Here is a 19,416-nt window from a genome sequence, read left to right as displayed (position 1 = left end):
TAACCCCTACAGCTATGCATGTGACGGCAACACTATAGAGACTATTATTGTTTCCCCTCACATTGAATATTTGTTCTGTTTACTGGATTTCTTTTTTTAACCCCTTTTATCCCCAAGTTGCAACACAATACATAACTTCTGTGATATAATAGGTTAAAGAATTGTCTATTTTTTCCCTTGTTGAACTGTTTAATTATAACATAGGATATGCTGTACCCCAAAGTTAATTGTCTGTAAAATGTAATTTATGTATTTTTTTAATTTAAGAGGTACCCAGGAGCCAGTGGTTGGAAGGTTGGAGGTTGTCACTCTACCGTCTTCCTTGCCAAAAGGTCTACCTGTGAAAAATTATGCAGTAGAACATGGGATTCAAGTTCATGAATGGCCCCACATAGGCGATCGTGACCAGTTTGATGTTGGTGTTGTGGCATCATTTGGGAGACTCCTGAGTGAAGACCTCATCTTAAAATTCCGATAGTAGGTTTTCTCTGGAGTTCAATGCAAGCATAATAGTCCATGTGCTGTTTCTTGGTTCTGAACCCTGTTATCTGTTTCAGTGGCATCTTGAATGTACATCCCAGCTGCCTCCCAAGATGGCGAGGCCCTGCTCCTATCATCCACACAGTGCTGAATGGGGATGAGAACACTGGTGTTACAATAATGCAGATAAGACCAAAGAGGTATAGTATGGCTTGATACTGATTATTCTTATAAAGACTATGAAACAAAAAACACAAGTTAATGTACTCTGAGTAATTTAAATGTAAAAGTAATATATGCATAGCATATACCATCAACTCAAGTAAATATCTCCATGCTAACTGTTAAAAATAAGTTTAAAACTGTAATTTTGTTAATGCAATTTACTGTTTTTCCAGGAATATACCTCTTGAAAACATACTAGTCCTAAAGCCCATGTACACTGGCCATTTTTTGCAGTACAGCGGTCTCACCTCTCCCCCCCCCCCCTGTCTTTTTGCTCGTTCTCCCCCCATCCTCTTTTTGCTCGCTCTCTCCTCACCCCCTTTTTTGCTCTCTCCCTCTTTTGCTCGCTCTCTCCTCACCCCCTTTTTTTGCTCTCTCCCTCTTTTGCTCGCTCTCTCTTCACCCCCTTTTTTGCTCTCCCCCCTCTCTCGCTCTCTATCCTCCCTCTTTTCCTCTTTCTCCTTCCTCTTTGTCGCTATCTCTCGGCCTCGGCCACGCCCCCATCACGGGTGCTCCCGCTGATCATGCCTTCTTCACGCGCACGACCAGCCACGCCCCTTGAGTTTTTAGTGCTAAAAAAAAAAAAAAAGAATTTACATATAAATTAGATGCTTTAGATACAAGTCAATCACAGAGGTAAAAAGTATATTAATGTAACCATGTTGTTTATGCAAAACAGGGGAATGGGTAAAAAGGGATTATATAACTTTTTAAACAAATATTATGGAGTAGAATGTCCCTTTTTAAATATAAAGAAAATATTTAAAATTCTACATTAAAGAAATTAAAGGTTTAAAATTATATAAATTTAGCCAAGCTCTGCAAATAATGGATGCTTACCACTCCTAATGTCCGGGAGAAATTCTGCTGTGTCAGCAAGATGATCACCCCTCAGTGAGGAGAAGGAAAGTCCAGAAAATAGCATAATAAGGAAAAAATATATTCCTAAAAGGCTCAAACTCCTGATCTGAGAGCCTGCTGCTGAGGAGTACTGGAGCTCTAGTGTGTCATAAAGCTGAAAGTGGTACATTAAGAGACACTACATTAATTTTTGTGTAAAGTGCCCAAAACTGTACAAAGTGTATATGGCTATGTCCCCATGCTATGTGAAGCTACTGTACATGGTCATACTAATAGCCTGTAGCTATATCCCCATGCTATGTGAAACATGTTGGTTATGACGGTGCATGGTACCTAACAGCGCCATCATCTACCAAGCTCATCTTGGCTGCAGAAGATCCATCCGTGTCAAGGATCTGTGAGTTGTAACAAGGAGCGGCACACTGTAGATCAGGGGATTGGCAGGCATGCCTAAATTTTACGTGAGACTGGTGGCATCTCCGCATTGATACAATCACTATCTGGCCTCTTTCTATGTTCTCTGAGGAGGAAATGGGTCTAAAATTGGATAAAGAAACCCTACCAAACTTAATGAAGACCAGTATATCAAAATTTACCTCACTCCTTGCTAAATGCAAAAAAACAATTGACTGAGGAATTATGGATTAAAAGCTTTGTATGTTGGGTGCTTTTGCCTCCTCGTAGTGGATTAGAGTAGTCACCATCTTATGACAGATATGCAGTTTTTATTGAGGTGAATTACAAGAAAACAATAAAGCTATTTTGAGTTTTTAATGGACCTTAATTCTGTATCACTATTTTTTTTTAAGAACATTTATGTTTTATCATTCCCTTAAAACCTTATTATAAATAACCTTTTAATTATTGAAACACTTTTTGCCATTATTTTTTATTAACCCCTTAACGACCGACGACGTATGCCATACGTCCTCAAAAAAAAAAGCACTTAACGACCGAGGACGTATGGCATACGTCGTCTGTTTAACAGAGCACTGGAAGCGATCGAAATCGCTTCCAACTGCTCTAACAGTATTGCAGGCTTGCCTTGAGGTCTAGGCATCCTGCAATACTGTTCCCGAGTGCCGGGACCGGATTGATCACTCCCCCACGAGTGATCACTTCCGGTTTCGCTCCACGTGGAGCCCGGCAGTGTTTCAGAGCATCTGAAGCGATCGGACACGCTTCCGATGCTCTGCTTGTGTGCTAAGTGCCTCGGTGGGTCGAGGCACTTAGTTGGTTATTAAATAATAAATAAAAAATAAAAATAAAAAAACGGATAAAATAAAAAAAAAAAGCCCAAATAGCCCCCCCCTCCCCCTTCACTAGGCATCCAAGATGGCGATGCCCAGTGCATCATGGGGCCTCTGGGGGTGTCCCTAGTCTGCATCATCATAGGGGCAAGCTAGGGTCACCCAATCTGAGCCTCCCACCCTAAAAAAAATAATAATAATAAAATACCCCATTTGTCTGATCATGTCAATATTTGTAAATATTGACACTGATCAGTGTGGATCTCCCTCTCCTCACTTGCCATTTTGTTGGAGAGAGAGAGAGAGACCTGTATTTAGCAGAGAGAGAGATTTATTTCTTTTATTTGTTAAAAAATATAGAACCAAAGGCTCTTTTCAGAGCCATTAACCCCTAGCTTGCCAGTGATCACTATATATCACTGGCAGTAGCATAGGTGCACTTTTTTTTTTGCTGCATTTTGCTGTCTGTGCATTTTTTTAGGGGTTAATTTTGTTGTAATTTTTTAAAAACCCAAAAGCTCTTTTCAGAAACATTTAGTTAATTTAATTTTCAGAGCCATTAACCCCTAGCTTGCCAGTGATCGCTATAAATCACTGGCAGTTGCATAGCTGTACTTTTTTGCTGTCTGTGCATTTTTTTAGGGGTTAATTTTGTTGTAATTTTTTAAAAACCCAAAGGCTCTTTTCAGAAACATTTAGTTAATTTAATTTTCAGAGCCATTAACCCCTAGCTTGCCAGTGATCGCTATAAATCACTGGCAGTAGCATAGCTGTACTTTTTTGCTAGTTAATTAATTTAGTTAATTTAATTTTCAGAGCCATTAACCCCTAGCTTGCCAGTGATCTCTATAAATCACTGGCAGTTGCATAGCTGTACTTTTTTGCTGTCTGTGCATTTTTTTAGGGGTTAATTTTGTTGTTGTAATTTTTTAAAAACCCAAAGGCTCTTTTCAGAAACATTTAGTTAATTTAATTTAATTTTCAGAGCCATTAACCCCTAGCTTGCCAGTGATCGCTATAAATCACTGGCAGTAGCATAGCTGTACTTTTTTGCTAGTTAATTTAGTTAATTAATTTAGTTAATTTAATTTTTTTTAGTAATTGTTTTCTGTGACAGATACAAAAATGTCACAGAAAAGATATAGTGCTGAGGAGGCGTATGCCATCCTTGCGTCAGAGTCAGATGCCTCTATTTCTGACTCAGACCCCAATTTTGACCCTGCCATGTGCTTAGATACATCACTAGATGCAGTCTCAACTGATAGTGATGTATCTGTGGCTGCCAGCCCCCCTGCTAGCCCCCCTGCCAGAAGGAGGGGTGTTGCTGCCATTGCTGCTGAAGAGTGGGTAACGCCTCATCTCCAGAGGCCAGATATCCCACCCTTCACAGCAAATGCTGGCATAAATATAGATGTGGCAGGTTTTAGCCCCCAGCAGTTTCTGGAAGTGTTTCTGGGCGATGATATATTGGGGAACATTGTCGCCCAAACTAATTTATATGCCCATCAGTTCCGTGCTGCAAAGCCTGGAACATATTTGGCAAAGCAGCAATGGGCCCCCATCAATGTGCCAGAATTCAAAAAATTCTGGGCATTGACTATGCTGATGGGCATCATAAAGAAACCCTCCATTCGCTCCTACTGGAGTACTAGCCCCATCTGCTCTACCCCCATTTTCTCCCAGACTATGTCGAGGAAGAGGTATGAAATGATTCTGCATTTCATGCACTTCAGCGACAACAGCCTGTGCCCCCCTAGGGAGCATCCCCAATTTGACAGGCTGTATAAAATCCGCCCCCTGATAACCCACTTTTCTGCCAGGTTTGCAGAGGCTTATACACCTGGAAGGAATATATGCGTTGATGAATCCCTAATGAAGTATAAGGGAAGGCTGGGATTCAAGCAGTATATTCCTTCCAAACGCTCCAGATATGGGGTAAAGGTGTATAAGCTCTGTGACAGCGAGACTGGGTATACTCAGGCCTTCCGGGTGTATGAGGGAAAGGATAGCCACCTTGACCCTCCAGGTTGCCCAGAACATATGGGAACCACTGGCAAGATTGTCTGGGACCTGATATTACCCCTAATGAACAAAGGGTATCACTTGTACTTAGACAATTTTTATACAAGTGTCCTTTTGTTCAAGCTACTGTATTGCTTTGATACAGTAGCTTGCGGTACAATTAAAAAGAACCGCGCAGGTTTCCCAGGACAACTTGTACGCACCCGGCTACGAAGGGGGGAGACCTCAGCTCTGCGCCAAGAGGAGCTGTTGGCACTTAAGTACAGAGACAAGAAGGATGTATACCTTCTTACCACCATCCACACAGAGAGGACGGTGGCGGTTTCTGTACGTGGCAGAGCTGAGATCATAAGGAAGCCAGTGTGCATCAAGTCTTATAACCGGCATATGGGTGGGGTTGATCTGGCTGATCAGCTGCTGCAGCCCTACCTAATTATGCGGAAGACAAGGGCCTGGTACAAAAAGGTTGCAATTTACCTAATGCAGATTGCAACCCACAACGCTTTTTTGTTGTTCAAAAAAGCAAACCCCAGAGTTAAAAAAAACTTTTTTACAGTTTCAGCTCCAGATTATTACTGGGATTTTGTACCATGATGCACCTGCTCCCCGGGCGGTGATGGGAGAGAGCAGAGTTGGGGCTACTCATTTTATTTTTAAAATCCCCCCCTACTGCCGCAAAGCAGAAACCACAAAAAAAATGCAGAGTCTGTACCAAGAGGGGGAAGAGAAGGGACACCATATATCACTGTCCTGATTGCCCTGGACAGCCTGCACTCTGCATTGGGGACTGCTTCAAGCGGTACCATACAATGGTCAATTTAAAAAAAAAAAAAATACATTTGGTGTTTTTTATATATATATATATATATATATATATATATATAATATATATAATATATATATATATATTTTTTTTTTTGGTTATGTTTACTGTTAGATGGGTTTTTTTTTTTTTTTACTTTTTACTGTGCCAGATTTTTACATTTCACTACTCTATTTTTTTCTAAAATTGGGCCTGTTTTTTTTTTTTAACCAAAACCCCTGTCAAACCTATGCATGGGGGACATAGGTGTTCTCAGGGTGCCTTGCAAAAAACAACCTGAAGTATGTTTTTGTAATAACTTACAACAGTCTCTCCTAAATCATAGTCAAAAAGCAATGTGTCTGTAAAAATGAAAATTGAAAAATTACCACCATACACTTTCTCCAATTTTTTGGGCTAAAACGGTTGCTTCAAAGGCATCAAAGCACACCATATACAATACCTTGGGGTGTCAACTTTTCAAATATATGCACATTCATGGAAAACAAATAAATTGGGGTATGTTAAAAGACCCCCCAAAAAGACGATAGGCAAAGAAAATATGTTAAATGTGAAAAAAAATCACAAACGCATGTCAGACATTTGGCATTGCACCCCCCAAACAAGCCACCAAACCTATGGTGGTATCACTGAACTCAGGAGATGTTGGTGACCATATATTGGTGTCTTCTTTGGTAGTAACACATAACAGGAGCTGTGAATCCATGTCTAAAGTACAATGTATGTGAACAATAACACAAAAATATGAATGCCCAATAGTTTGACAAAGACTAGTGGTTAAATTAGTGCATGGGAAGTGTTAAAATACCTGCATTTGAAATACCCTAGGAAGTCTACTTTTCAAAAATATATAGTTTGATTGAGGTAAATTACATTGGCCGGCTTCAGAAATGTCTTAAATAGGACATGGGTGCATGGGATGTGAAAATTCAAAGTGGAAAAAATGGAATGGGCTTCCTAAAAATAAGGCCTTTTAGCCCCCAGAGAACCCAACACACCTATACATGGGTGGTATCACTGTACTCAGGAGAGGTTGTTGAACACATATTGAGGTGTTTTTTGGCAGTAACACATAACAGGAACTGAAAATCCATGCCTAAAGTACAATGTGTGTGAAAAATAACACAAAAAAATGACTACCCAAAAGTTTGACAAAGACTGGTGGTTGAATTAGTGCATGGAAAGTGTTAAAATATCAGCATTTGAAAAACCCTAGGGTGTCTACTTTTCAAAAATATATGGTTTGATGGGGGTAAATTCCATTGGCCAGCTTCAGAAATGTCCCAAATAGGACATGGGTGCATGATGACCGATGTGAAAATTCCAAGTTGAAAAACTGGAATGCGCTACCTAAAAATAAGGCCATTTAGCCCCCAGAGAACCCGACACACCTATACATAGGTGGTATCACTGTACTCGGGAGATGTTGTTGAACACATATTGAGGTGGTTTTTGGCAGTAACACATAACAGGAACTGAAAATACATGCCTAAAGTACAATGTGTGTGAAAAATAACACAAAAAAATTACTACCTAAAAGTTTGACAAAGACTAGTGGTTGAATTAGTGCATGGAAAGTGTTAAAATACCAGCATTTGAAATACCCTAGGGTGTCTACTTTTCAAAAATATATGGTTTGATGGGGGTAAATTCCATTGGCCAGCTTCAGAAATGTCCCAAATAGGACATGGGTGCATGATGACCGATGTGAAAATTCCAAGTTGAAAAACTGGAATGCGCTACCTAAAAATAAGAACATTTAGCCCCCAGAGAACCCGACACACCTATACATAGGTGGTATCACTGTACTCAGGAGATGTTGTTGAACACATATTGAGGTGGTTTTTGGCAGTAACACATAACAGGAACTGAAAATACATGCCTAAAGTACAATGTGTGTGAAAAATAACACAAAAAAATGACTACCCAAAAGTTTGACAAAGACTAGTGGTTGAATTAGTGCATGGAAAGTGTTAAAATACCAGCATTTGAAATACCCTAGGGTGTCTACTTTTCAAAAATATATGGTTTGATGGGGGTAAACTCCATTGGCCAGCTTCAGAAATGTCCCAAATAGGACATGGGTGCATGATGACCAATGTGAAAATTCCAAGTTGAAAAACTGGAATGCACTACCTAAAAAATAAGGCCATTTAGCCCCCAGAGACTACCCAAAAGTTTGACAAAGACTAGTGGTTGAATTAGTGCATGGAAAGTGTTAAAATACCAGCATTTGAAATACCCTAGGGTGTCTACTTTTCAAAAATATATGGTTTGATGGGGGTAAATTCCATTGGCCAGCTTCAGAAATGTCCCAAATAGGACATGGGTGCATGATGACCGATGTGAAAATTCCAAGTTGAAAAACTTGAATGCGCTACCTAAAAATAAGGCCATTTAGCCCCCAGAGAACCCGACACACCTATACATAGGTGGTATCACTGTACTCAGGAGATGTTGTTGAACACATATTGAGGTGTTTTTTGGCAGTAACACATAACAGGAACTGAAAATCCATGCATAAAATACAATGTGTGTGAAAAATGACACAAAAAAATAACTACCCTAAAGTTTGACAAAGACTAGTGGTTGAATTGGTTGAATTAGTGCATGGAAAGTGTTAAAATACCAGCATTTGAAATACCCTAGGGTGTCTACTTTTCAAAAATATATGGTTTGATGGGGGTAAATTCCATTGGCCAGCTTCAGAAATGTCCCAAATAGGACATGGGTTCATGATGACCGATGTGAAAATTCCAAGTTGAAAAACTGGAATGCGCTCTCTAAAAATAAGGGCTTTTAGCCCACAGAGAACCCGACACACCTATACATGGGTGGTATCACTGTACCCAGGAGATGCTACTGAAGACATATTAGGGTGTTATTTGGCAGTAACCCTTACCATTTTATCAGTAAATGTATTCTTAAATTGCTATTTGTCAAAAAATCTAATTATTTGTTTTTCCCCCCAAACTTTGGCATAGATTGGTGGTAAAATGGTTGCATGAAAAAAGTCAAAATACCCCAAGTGTAATACCTTAGGTTGTCTTCTTTTAAAAAATATATACATTTGAAGGGTTATTCAGGGATTCCTGACAGATATTGGTGTTACAATGTAACTATCGCCAATTTTGAAAAAACATGGTTTTGAAATAGCAAAGTGCTACTTGTACTTATTGCCCTATAACTTGCAAAAAAAGCAAAGAACATGTAAACATTGGGTATTTCTAAACTCAAGACAAAATTTAGAAACTGTTTAGCATTGGTATTTTATGGTGGTTGTAGATGTGTTAGAGATTTTGGGGCTCAAAGTTAGAAAAAGTGTGTTTTTTTTTCATTTTTTCCTAATATTTTATAATTTTTTTATAGTAAATTATAAGATATGATGAAAATAATGGTATCTTTAGAAAGTCCATTTAATGGCGAGAAAAACGGTATATAATATGTGTGGGTACAGTAAATGAGTAAGAGGAAAATAACAGTTAAACACAAACATTGCAGAAATGCAAAAATAGCCTTGGTCCCAGATGGTCAACAAATTGAAAAGTGGTCTGGTCACTAAGGGGTTAAAGATGTTTTTTTGTTTTTTTAATGTATGTGTCAACTATTGACATACAATAATTTGATACACCAAAGTGTAAAGTATAAAAACACAAACATCTATATCTTAAAGTGAAGGTTTAGTTACAAGCACAGCCTCACGGCATTGCATAGACTTATCAAAACGAGCAGAAGTTTGTCATGATTTTTTTTAAATCTATTTATTTTCTTTTATTTTTAGCTTTAAACTGCTCCACCGATAAGCGCAGCACTACTGCCCGCCATCTTGTCTAATTGACAGATGACGTATCCTAAACCAACTAATCCTTGTTTCCTGTGAAGTTTACGCAAAGGGGCTGAATGCCCCGGGGGGGTAAACAACGATTAGTTGGTTTAGGATACGTCATCTGTCAATCAATTAGATAAGATGGCGGGCGGGAGTGCTGCGCTTATCGGCGGAGCAGTTTAAAGGTGAAAATAAATAGATTTAAAATAAATCATGACTTAAACTCCTGCTCGTTTTGATAAGTCTATGCAATGCCGTGAGGCTGTGCTTGTAACTTGACCTTCACTTTAACCCTGATGCATGCTAGTTGGTCTTGGAGTCTTTGAACACACAGATTGAAAAGCTGTTCTCATGCCAAAAAGACCTAAGTATATGTTTACTTTTTTTATTTATTTTTTAATATTGTAGAAAATAAAAAAATTCAGCTGTTAAATGAAGTGCGTTGTCTCTACTGAAAATGTTAACATATAAATAATGTTTCCTGTAGGTTTGACGTGGGTCCAGTTCTGATGCAGGAGACATTCCCTGTTCCACCCATGTGCACTGCTAAGGAGCTAGAAGCTGTACTTTCTAAACACGGGGCTGAAATGGTAAAGGGTAAATAAGCCTTTGACTCGGTGACCCTGTGTAAATAAACAGTTGTTCTCAACAATTTAGCAATGCAATAGACGAAACTAGCCATTAACTTTGTTTTATAAGCAAGATTATCAATAGCAAACATTGGGCACAATGTACTAAAATCCCCAAGTTCCTATGTTATTCTAGGGAGTCATTCAGTAATGCTCACTTCTCTCTCCATTCTTTAGAACAGAATAGCATTGGAACTGGTGACGTTATAAAAAGACTGGAGAGGGCTTATGGGAATTTTAGCCAGTTCCTTGTGAGAGACATTTATAGATGTTATATTTCCAGAAGGACAAGTGATTGGCTCCTCTTTAAAACGGCATTTACTATATCCAGAATTATAATTATAGCAGAAATCATGGCACAGCTAATTTAATTGGAGTCAAGTAGCCAGGTACACACATCCATACACAATTACGTTTAAACTTTTTGGCTGCCCCTAAAGACATTTATGACAGGCATCTTAATTAAACCCTTGGCAACATGTAGTATGCAAATGACAGGGATATAACTTACATTTCAGGGACACACAAACAATAACTGTGCATGTGGTTAACAACTGTGTTCTCCAAATCCTCCTCCACTTACTCTTATGCTGTGGACATTTCCTCCATCACATTCTCTCTTAACCTGTTTGGGATGCAAGCCACATTCAAGGGCGCCCTCCGCTTGGGATTTTCTGTAGCAAAACCTAATTGGATCTGCTGACAGCATTGGCCTTTTTAAAGTGAATCCTAGCGTTTTACAAACGCTAGGGTTTACTATTGAAACAAATAAAGGGGACTTTCATTCATGAAGTATAAGATACTTCATGTAGAAAGCTCCTTTATTTGATTCAATCGATTGCCGCTCTTAGCTCCTACAGCAGCCCACGGCTTAATTTTTTTTTGGCTAAGAGGTGACGTTTTCACCTCTTAGCCAATAGCCGTGCGGTAAATCCGGCTTGGCACCCATGGGAGCCGGATTTACCGCACGGCTATTAGCTAAGAGGTGAAAACGTCACCTCTTAGCCAAATTTTTTTTTTAGCCGTGGGATGCTGTAGCAGCTAAAAACGGCGATCGATTGAATCAAATTTAAAGGAGCTTTCTACATGAAGTATCTTATACTTCATGAATTAAAGTGCCCTTTATTTGTTTCAATAGTAAATCATAGCATTTGTAAAACATTAGGATTTACTTTCACTTTTTAATGAAGAAAAAAAAAAAAAGCAGGTTGTTTTGGGCCAGCCAAGGTGAGGGGGTCAGTAGAAAAATTGCTAAAGAAGTAGACGGACCAGGGGAATTCACTGGGTTACAATTCTATGTTCTCATGGAGACCTGGTGCCCAATTTTTATTTTTTATTTAAACAGGTGTAGGGTTTTTGATTTCCTGTGTAAAAACATTCATATCGTGGTGTTGTGTAGTTATGAAAACTAGTTAAACCGTTAGATTCTGTGGGTTTGATGAGTAGATTAGATACATCCAATTTTTATTACCTGCTGATAATTGTGATTTTAATTTTTATTTTCTTTCAGCTCATTTCTGTTCTGAGAAATTTACCTCAGTGTCTGAAACAAAGTAGAGAGCAGTCAAGTGAAGGAGTTACATTTGGTAAGCATTCTGTGGCATTAGTTTTTGGAAGACTTTCATAATCCTTTGTAAGCAAAGTTATAATTTAAGAGCTAAAACAATGCTGCAAACATTACATATTTTAATTTGTTTGGGCATGATTCAGATAGAGCAGGCATTTTTGAGCATTTCAAATGTACTTTTTTTATTTGCACGCTTTCTGCACCAGCTACCAGTGCCGGATTGGACTGCAGGGGTACTGGGACTTTTCAAGGCTGCCCCGCCCCTCACGTGGGTGTGGGGGCATATTGTGGCATAAAAGGGGCTGCCTAAAGAAATGCGCTACGCATGCGCACAAGGCTTGCTTCGTGGTCTCCCTGACCAAGGCTGTGGCCTGAGATGTCCCACCGGAAAAGTCCTGGTATCCTGCTGGGCCAATCCGGCACTGGAAAGTGGGGCCGGGGGGTGCTGGGGCTGATCTTCAAACATTTCCAGGTCCGGTCTGATTTCCCAGTCCGTCCCTGCTAGCTGCTACTGAGCATGTGCGAGAGTTCGTATATGAGTCTGTAATTGGCTGAAGGCTGTCGCATGATACAGGGGCTGACAAATTGAAGTACATTTTGAAAATGTGTAAGAAAAAAAATTACTGCTTTAATTAAAATTCAGAGTGCTTATTGCATTGTCTTGTTGTTATGCACTTGTTGGTAAAGCAATTCTACTGATTTTATGGTTCTTTAATTCATCATAAAATGCACTTTGGCTAGCTGGTAATTGGTGGCTACACATACATGCCTGTCATGTAATTTGTTCACATGATGTGTTCAGCTAGCTCACAGAAGTGAATTACTGCCCTTTAGCTGACTTTGTGTTTAACCCCTTTGCATGGGTAAACCATAGATGTATGCAACAAATAGCTCAGTAATGACCTACTTGTACGTTACAGCATTTTCTGTTTGTACTTTCAGGTGTCTTTTACCTATATAGTGCAGGAAGCATGACGACAGGGTTATTCTCACTCAGTGAGGACAACCACTTAAAGGGACACTGAACCTAATTTTTTTCTTTCGTGATTCAGATAGAACATGCCATTTTAAGCAGCTTTCTAATTTACTCCTATTATCAATTTTTCTTCGTTCTCTTGCTATCTTTATTTGAAAAAGTAGGCATCTAAGCTAAGAAGCCAGCCACTTTTTGGTTGAGTAGCCTGGACAGCACTTGTTTATTGATTAGTGAATTTATCCACCAATCAGCAAGAACAACCTAGGCTGTTCACCAAAATGGGCCGGCATCTAAACTTACATTCTTGCTTTTCAAATAAAGATACCAAGAGAATGAAGAAAATTTGATAATAGGAGTAAATTAGAAAGTTGCTTAAAATTGCATGCTCTATCTGAATCATGGAAGAAAAAAATTGGGTTCAGTGTCCCTTTAACACAGTTTGTTCTTTCTTTCTTTTTATTTTGCTTCTTGCTGATTTGTATAGGAGCTTAAAGGGACAGTCTACACCAGAATTTTTGTTTTAAAAGATAGATAATCCCTTTATTACCCATTCCCCAGTTTTGCATAACCAACACAGTTATAATAATATACTTTTAACCTCTGTGATTATCTTGTATCTAAGCCTCTGCAAACTGCCCCTTTATTTCAGTTCTTTTGACAGACTTGCAGTTTAGCCAATCAGTGTCTGCTCCCAGATAACTTCACGTGCACAAGCACAGTGTTATCTATATGAAATACGTGAACTAACACCCTCTAGTGGTGAAAAACTGTTAAAATGCATTCTGAAAAGAGGTGGCCTTCAAGGTCTAAGAAATTAGCATATGAACCTCCTAGGTTAAGCTTTCAACTAAGAATACCAAGAGAACAAAGCAAAATTGGTGATAAAAGTAAATTGGAAAATTGTTTAAAATTACATGCTCTTTCTGAATCATGAAAGTTTATTTTGGCCTAGACCTCTTCCACTTAAAAAAAAAAAAAAAGTGGATTGAGACTATTACAGAGCATTATCTTCTTTCCAATGAAAGGTGGTGTCCCCTTGTAGGTGAAAGATGTTTGTGTCGGGGCTTGTTTTATTCTAATAAATTTGAGAATTTGTTTGAAACATTTATATTATGATTTATTGATGCAAGTATTTTATGGTTTTGTTAATTGTTTTTTGTTTGTCTTTCAAAGAGAGTGTACACATTGTCACTTAAAGGGAAATAAAACCCAACATTTTTCTTTCATGATTCAGATAGAACAAACAATTTAAAACAACTTTCCAAATTACTTCTATTTTACCAAATGTTTGTTGTTTTCTTGCTATTATTTTTTGAAAAGCAAAAAGTAAGTTCAGGAGTGTGCACGTGTCTCCAGCACTATATAGCGGCAGTTTTGCAACAATGTTATATATTAGCTAGAGCACTAGATGGCAGCATTATTACCTGTCATGTAGTGCTTCAGACATGTGCACGCTACTTATCTAGGTATCTCATCAACAAAGAATAACATGAGTGACACAAATTTCATAATAGAAGTAAATTGGAAACCTTTTTTAAAAATGTATTCTCTATCTGAATCATGAATGAAACATTTTGAATTTTAAGTCCCTTTAAGCTGGAATTTTCTGCATTAGTATGAGATGGTGAAACTTGGCAAAAAAATAAGTTTTACACATTTTTTTTTTAATTAGAGGATATATTTTAATACATTTATTTAGAGACGGTAAATGTGGAACCAAGTCGATTTGTTGCCACTTTTGGGTATTTTTTTTAGAAATTTGTGAGTAATATAAGGTTAATTCTTTAAATTCAGTGAGTGTATAGATGACTTTAACCAAGGGATATAAAAAGTATTAGCAGGATTTAAATACAAAATGTAATGAAATTTTACACTTCTCATATCACAGGGGATTTCTCAAGCAGGATTACTTTCTGGGGCCTTCTCCTATTTCCTATTAGGATGGTTAAATAGGGGATTTGTATTCACCTCTGTTCATATTTATTTTTGTTTTACTGTCTTTATTTTAATATGGAAAAACTAAATAAATTTATAATACACTTATCTTTTCAGTAAAATGATTACATAAGTTAGCATGGCGTTAGGACATTCCATGCTGTCCTGAAAATGCTGTGCTTTAACGACTTCCATAGCTTCCCTTAAAGGGACATTATACACTCATTTTTTCTTTGCATAAATGTTTTGTAGATAATCTATTTATATAGCCCATAAAGTTTTTTTTTTAATTAATGTATAGTTTTGCTTATTTTTAAATAGTATTGCTCTGATTTTCAGACTCCTAACCAAACCCCAAAGTTTTATGTGAATACGCTCGACTACCTACTCCAGCTTGCTCCTGTTTGTGTAAAGGGTCTTTTCATATGCAAAAGAAGGGGGAGGGGGGGGGAGTGTCTTATTTGCCACTTGCAGTGGGCTTTCCAGCTACCTTTTCAACAGAACCAAAGTGACAGCTTCTAAGTAAGTTTTTAAACAGTTTTATACTGGATTTTTATATCAGTATCTGTGCATCTTATTCTTTATAGTAGTGTCTATTACATGCAGTTATATGAAAATGAGTGTATACTGTCCCTTTAATACTTACCTTGTCAGATCCGACAACAGACCCCCCCCCCCCCCCAGGATCCAATCAGCGCCTTGAATTGCAGTGACAACCAGTCACTGATACTATGTGAAAGCCAATGATCAAATCATTGGCTGTTTGCACTGCCTCTGCCTCTCTCTTCAGTGTGATCTGAGGCGAGAGGCAGAGAGATGATTGCTACAATTCACAGTACACAGTTATAAATACAAACAGAAAGAGAAGCAGTCTGCCAGAAAATGACAACAGCTCAGTGGCTTGTTCTATGGCCCAGTTACCACCTGTGAGTAGCTTCATTAAGCCCAATTGCGCTTTTCACAGAGAACTTTTCCTGAAGTATATCCGTCTGATCCAACCTAACATGGTCAGTCCAGCCCGAAATACCAAGCAATTCTCCTCTGAACAAGGGGAATGGCAAACCAGATGATCATTTCGGCCTAGTCAATGAGTTGCAGCCATATCCCTCTAGGCACATTGAGCAAGGAGTCCACGTCCGTTTTCCCCAGGATCATAATACAAATACATACAGAAAGAGAAGCAATCTGCCAGGTGGTAACAGGGCCATGGAACAAGTCACTGAGCTCTTATTCAATCCTGGCAGATTGCTTCTCTTTCTCATAAAACCTGTATGTGGGTGGCGGGGGGGGGGGTATTGTTGTATTCGGGGGACATCACTGAAAACAAATATTTGTTTTATAGCAGTAAAACATATAAGGATGATTATATAAACAGTGAAAGTGCAGTGTTTGTGTGAAAAATGCAAAAGAAAATATGACCACTAAATTTGGCCAGATTTTGTCTCTCACACTTACTTAGATTTTATTCATATAAATTATAGTTCATATATACATATTTGATGTCAAAAGAAAGCCCTATTTGTTCTCTAAAACTATATATAAGTAAGGGTGCACTTAATGTGAGGGAGGTAAAACATATAGCTAAAATTCTAGGTTTTGTTTAAGTTCAGTACATGGACAGTTGCCTCCGTCCTTTAGGGGTTAAATAAAAAAACATATACCGTGTAATCCTCTATGATTTTACTTTAATATCAATAGATATCTAAAAGGAAGGAACACATTTTCTATAGGCGCTCAGATTGATATAACATGCGACTCCACTTCTATCATTGTAATATTCGGAAAGGTACCTATATCCACTGATTAGTTGTTCTAAATGTTATTGAGGCACTGTAATACATCAAAATGAATAAAACGGATCCTTATTTTGGTGTGAGCGGTGCTTTGTAGGTGGCAAATATTATTAGCGCACTGCAATTGGTAAGAGGCAGTGTGCAGTAACTGTTATGTGTTTGTTTTATTCGACTACTTCAATGGGGACAATTCCACTACCTGGATATCTATACTCCCTTATACATATTAATCAATACTCTCCACTAGGTAAGCTCATTTTGCAAATTGGTTAGTCCTATCTTATTATCTAAATCCACATCTCTTTAAACAGATTGTATTTTCAAGCTCTTCTTAAAAATGCCAATAAGCAGACAGTTTGACTCTAACAATAATGATTTATTTCTCATATGTTATGAGTAAAGTAAGAAATCTGGGTAAGGGCTGTGGGTAAAGCACGATGTACTCTAATTCCCCCATATACACTATTTTGCCTCCGCCTGGGGGTTCAAGGAAGGTGCCCCGCCGATCCCCTGGTATCCATCCCAAGTGAACCTTGGGAATGAGGTTTACAAGGGGGGCTTCGCCTCCATTGAACCACCCAGACGGAAGCAGAAAAAGATAGTGAAGATGGTATATATGTTTGATACGGTGACTCTGCACTCTGAGGGTATTTATGATCATACATCGGGCTTTACCCACAGCCCCACAGCCGCTTGTGCAATGTCAGGATTACCCAATATCTGATTAATAAATATATATATATGCACTTCACAGATATTGCTCCTTTTTTTTTTTTTTTTTTTTTTTTTTTACAAATTAAAGGTTTGTGGAAACCCTGTGTCAAGCAAGTCTATCTGTGCATATATATATATATCTCACCAGCAAAAAGAAGGCTAATGACGCTTAGCATTTTTAAGCAGTAAAGTATTTTTTAATTAAGGTATGTACATTGTTTTGTTAAACATAATGCTATTGCTTACTTAATAGACTACAGTATAGTGTAAATAAAACTTTTATATGCACTGGCAAAAAATTTTGCATGACTCAATATTGCTATATTCGCTTTATTGCGGTGATCTGGAACCAAAACATGTCATAGGTACCTAGTATGTGTGTGTATATAACGGGCAGACAAATGTATGTCAAACTTGGAAGTAAGGGAGAATTAAAAAACAAAGACATTTGTTTAGGATCCAGAGAAGGGTGTTAGAACATATTAAAAGGTAGAAATAATATTTTGGGAGTCATGGTTTATGGCTTTCAGGATTTGTCAAGAAATATAATATATCCGAAGAAATTTGTTTAGATTCTGTGTGTGCATCAGTCTCTAGATTGGCCACATACTCATCCTACATAGTTATGTTTAGTGAGATAATATTCAGGCAAGTACACTCATTTTGTGACATAATATTCATGCAGACACAATCAGTATGTAGGATAAAATGTCTGCTAATGCCTTATCTTATTGAAATGTATTTCATATACCTAGTTCCCATACAGTTTTACTACATATCCCAGGATGCAACCTAAAATTTACACTTCTTGCTAGGTGGTTGTTACTTAAAGCATACGGTGACTGAGCTCATAAAGCAATTTGGACATCTGCTACTTTTATTTGCATAAAAGATCAAGCATATAAACATTAGCTTATATATATATATATATATATCTATATCTATCTATCTATCTATCTCTATCTCTATCTCCTCTATCTCTATCTCCTCTATCTCTATCTCCTCTATCTCCTCTATCTCTATCTCCTCTATCTCTATCTCTATCATCTCTATCTCTATCATCTCTATCTCTATCATCTCTATCTCCTCTATCTCTATCATCTCTATCTCTATCTCTATCATCTCTATCTCCTCTATCTCTATCTCTATCATCTCTATCTCCTCTATCTCTATCTCTATCATCTCTATTATCTCTATCATCTCTATCTCTATCATCTCTATCTCTATCATCTCTATCTCTATCATCTCTATCTCTATCATCTCTATCTCTATCTCTATCATCTCTATCTCTATCATCTCTATCTCTATCATCTCTATCTCTATCATCTCTATCTCTATCATCTCTATCTCTATCTCTATCTCTATCATCTCTATCATCTCTATCTCTATCATCTCTATCATCTCTATCATCTCTATCTCTATCATCTCTATCTCTATCATCTCTATCTCTATCATCTCTATCTCTATCATCTCTATCTCTATCATCTCTATCTCTATCATCTCTATCATCTCTATCTCTATCATCTCTATCTCTATCATCTCTATCTCTATCATCTCTATCTCTATCATCTCTATCTCTATCATCTCTATCTCTATCTCTATCATCTCTATCTCTATCTCTATCATCTCTATCTCTATCATCTCTATCTCTATCATCTCTATCTCTATCATCTCTATCTCTATCATCTCTATCTCTATCATCTCTATCTCTATCATCTCTATCTCTATCATCTCTATCTCTATCATCTCTATCTCTATCTATCCTGTATCTACGTTAATTACTTTACTTTCTTCTCTTTAGCACCCAAGCTATCTGCTAAAATGAGTTGTGTGCGCTGGGAGGAGCAGACTCCAAAGCAGATTATTTCCTTGGAACGTGCTATTGGATTTTTGGTAAGTTATGGAGTAATTTATGACTGCATAAGGCAGTTAACCAATGAGCTAAGACCTCAGCTCCAGGATGATGGACAGAAAAATAAACAGCTACTCAGTAGCTTTGCTAGTTCTCTTGCTACTAACCTTCTTGTTCCTGGTCTCACAACGTGTTGGAGTTTGTTCTGTTTAGAACATACTGTTTAGAGTTGTGCTTTTTTTATTTTTATTTAAATAATAGTAAAAAAAGAGTAAACGTGGCAGATGCATAATTTGATTTACTGCTTATTACATTCTCAGTACTTATTTTTCCCTCCTTAGTGCATTGCTGCAGGACTGCCTGTTATGAGTCTCCTCTGTAAGCATTTCTCGGATTCTAATAGGTTTGGGGCATGATGCTAGAAAAATATTCAACACATTTTGACCTACTAATGCAGTGTTGC

General features: G+C 37.8%; 1 protein-coding gene across 1 annotated transcript in view; it reads right to left on the bottom strand.

Moving 5' to 3' along the window:
* Positions 1–146: 146 nt before the first annotated feature.
* Positions 147–19,416, bottom strand: part of LOC128663311 (uncharacterized protein HI_0077) — a 265,688-nt gene continuing 246,418 nt past the window's right edge. Inside the window, exon 12 of the mRNA XM_053717579.1 lies at positions 147–627. Within this exon, the coding sequence (XP_053573554.1) occupies positions 496–627 (132 nt within the window). The 3' untranslated portion in view covers positions 147–495. The remainder of the gene's footprint in view (positions 628–19,416) is intronic.

This window comes from Bombina bombina, chromosome 6 (genome assembly GCF_027579735.1).
Source record: "Bombina bombina isolate aBomBom1 chromosome 6, aBomBom1.pri, whole genome shotgun sequence".
NCBI classification, from domain to species: Eukaryota; Metazoa; Chordata; class Amphibia; order Anura; family Bombinatoridae; genus Bombina; species Bombina bombina.
The sequence above is the reverse complement of the archived record's forward strand: the minus strand, read 5'-3'. Positions and strand labels throughout refer to the sequence as shown.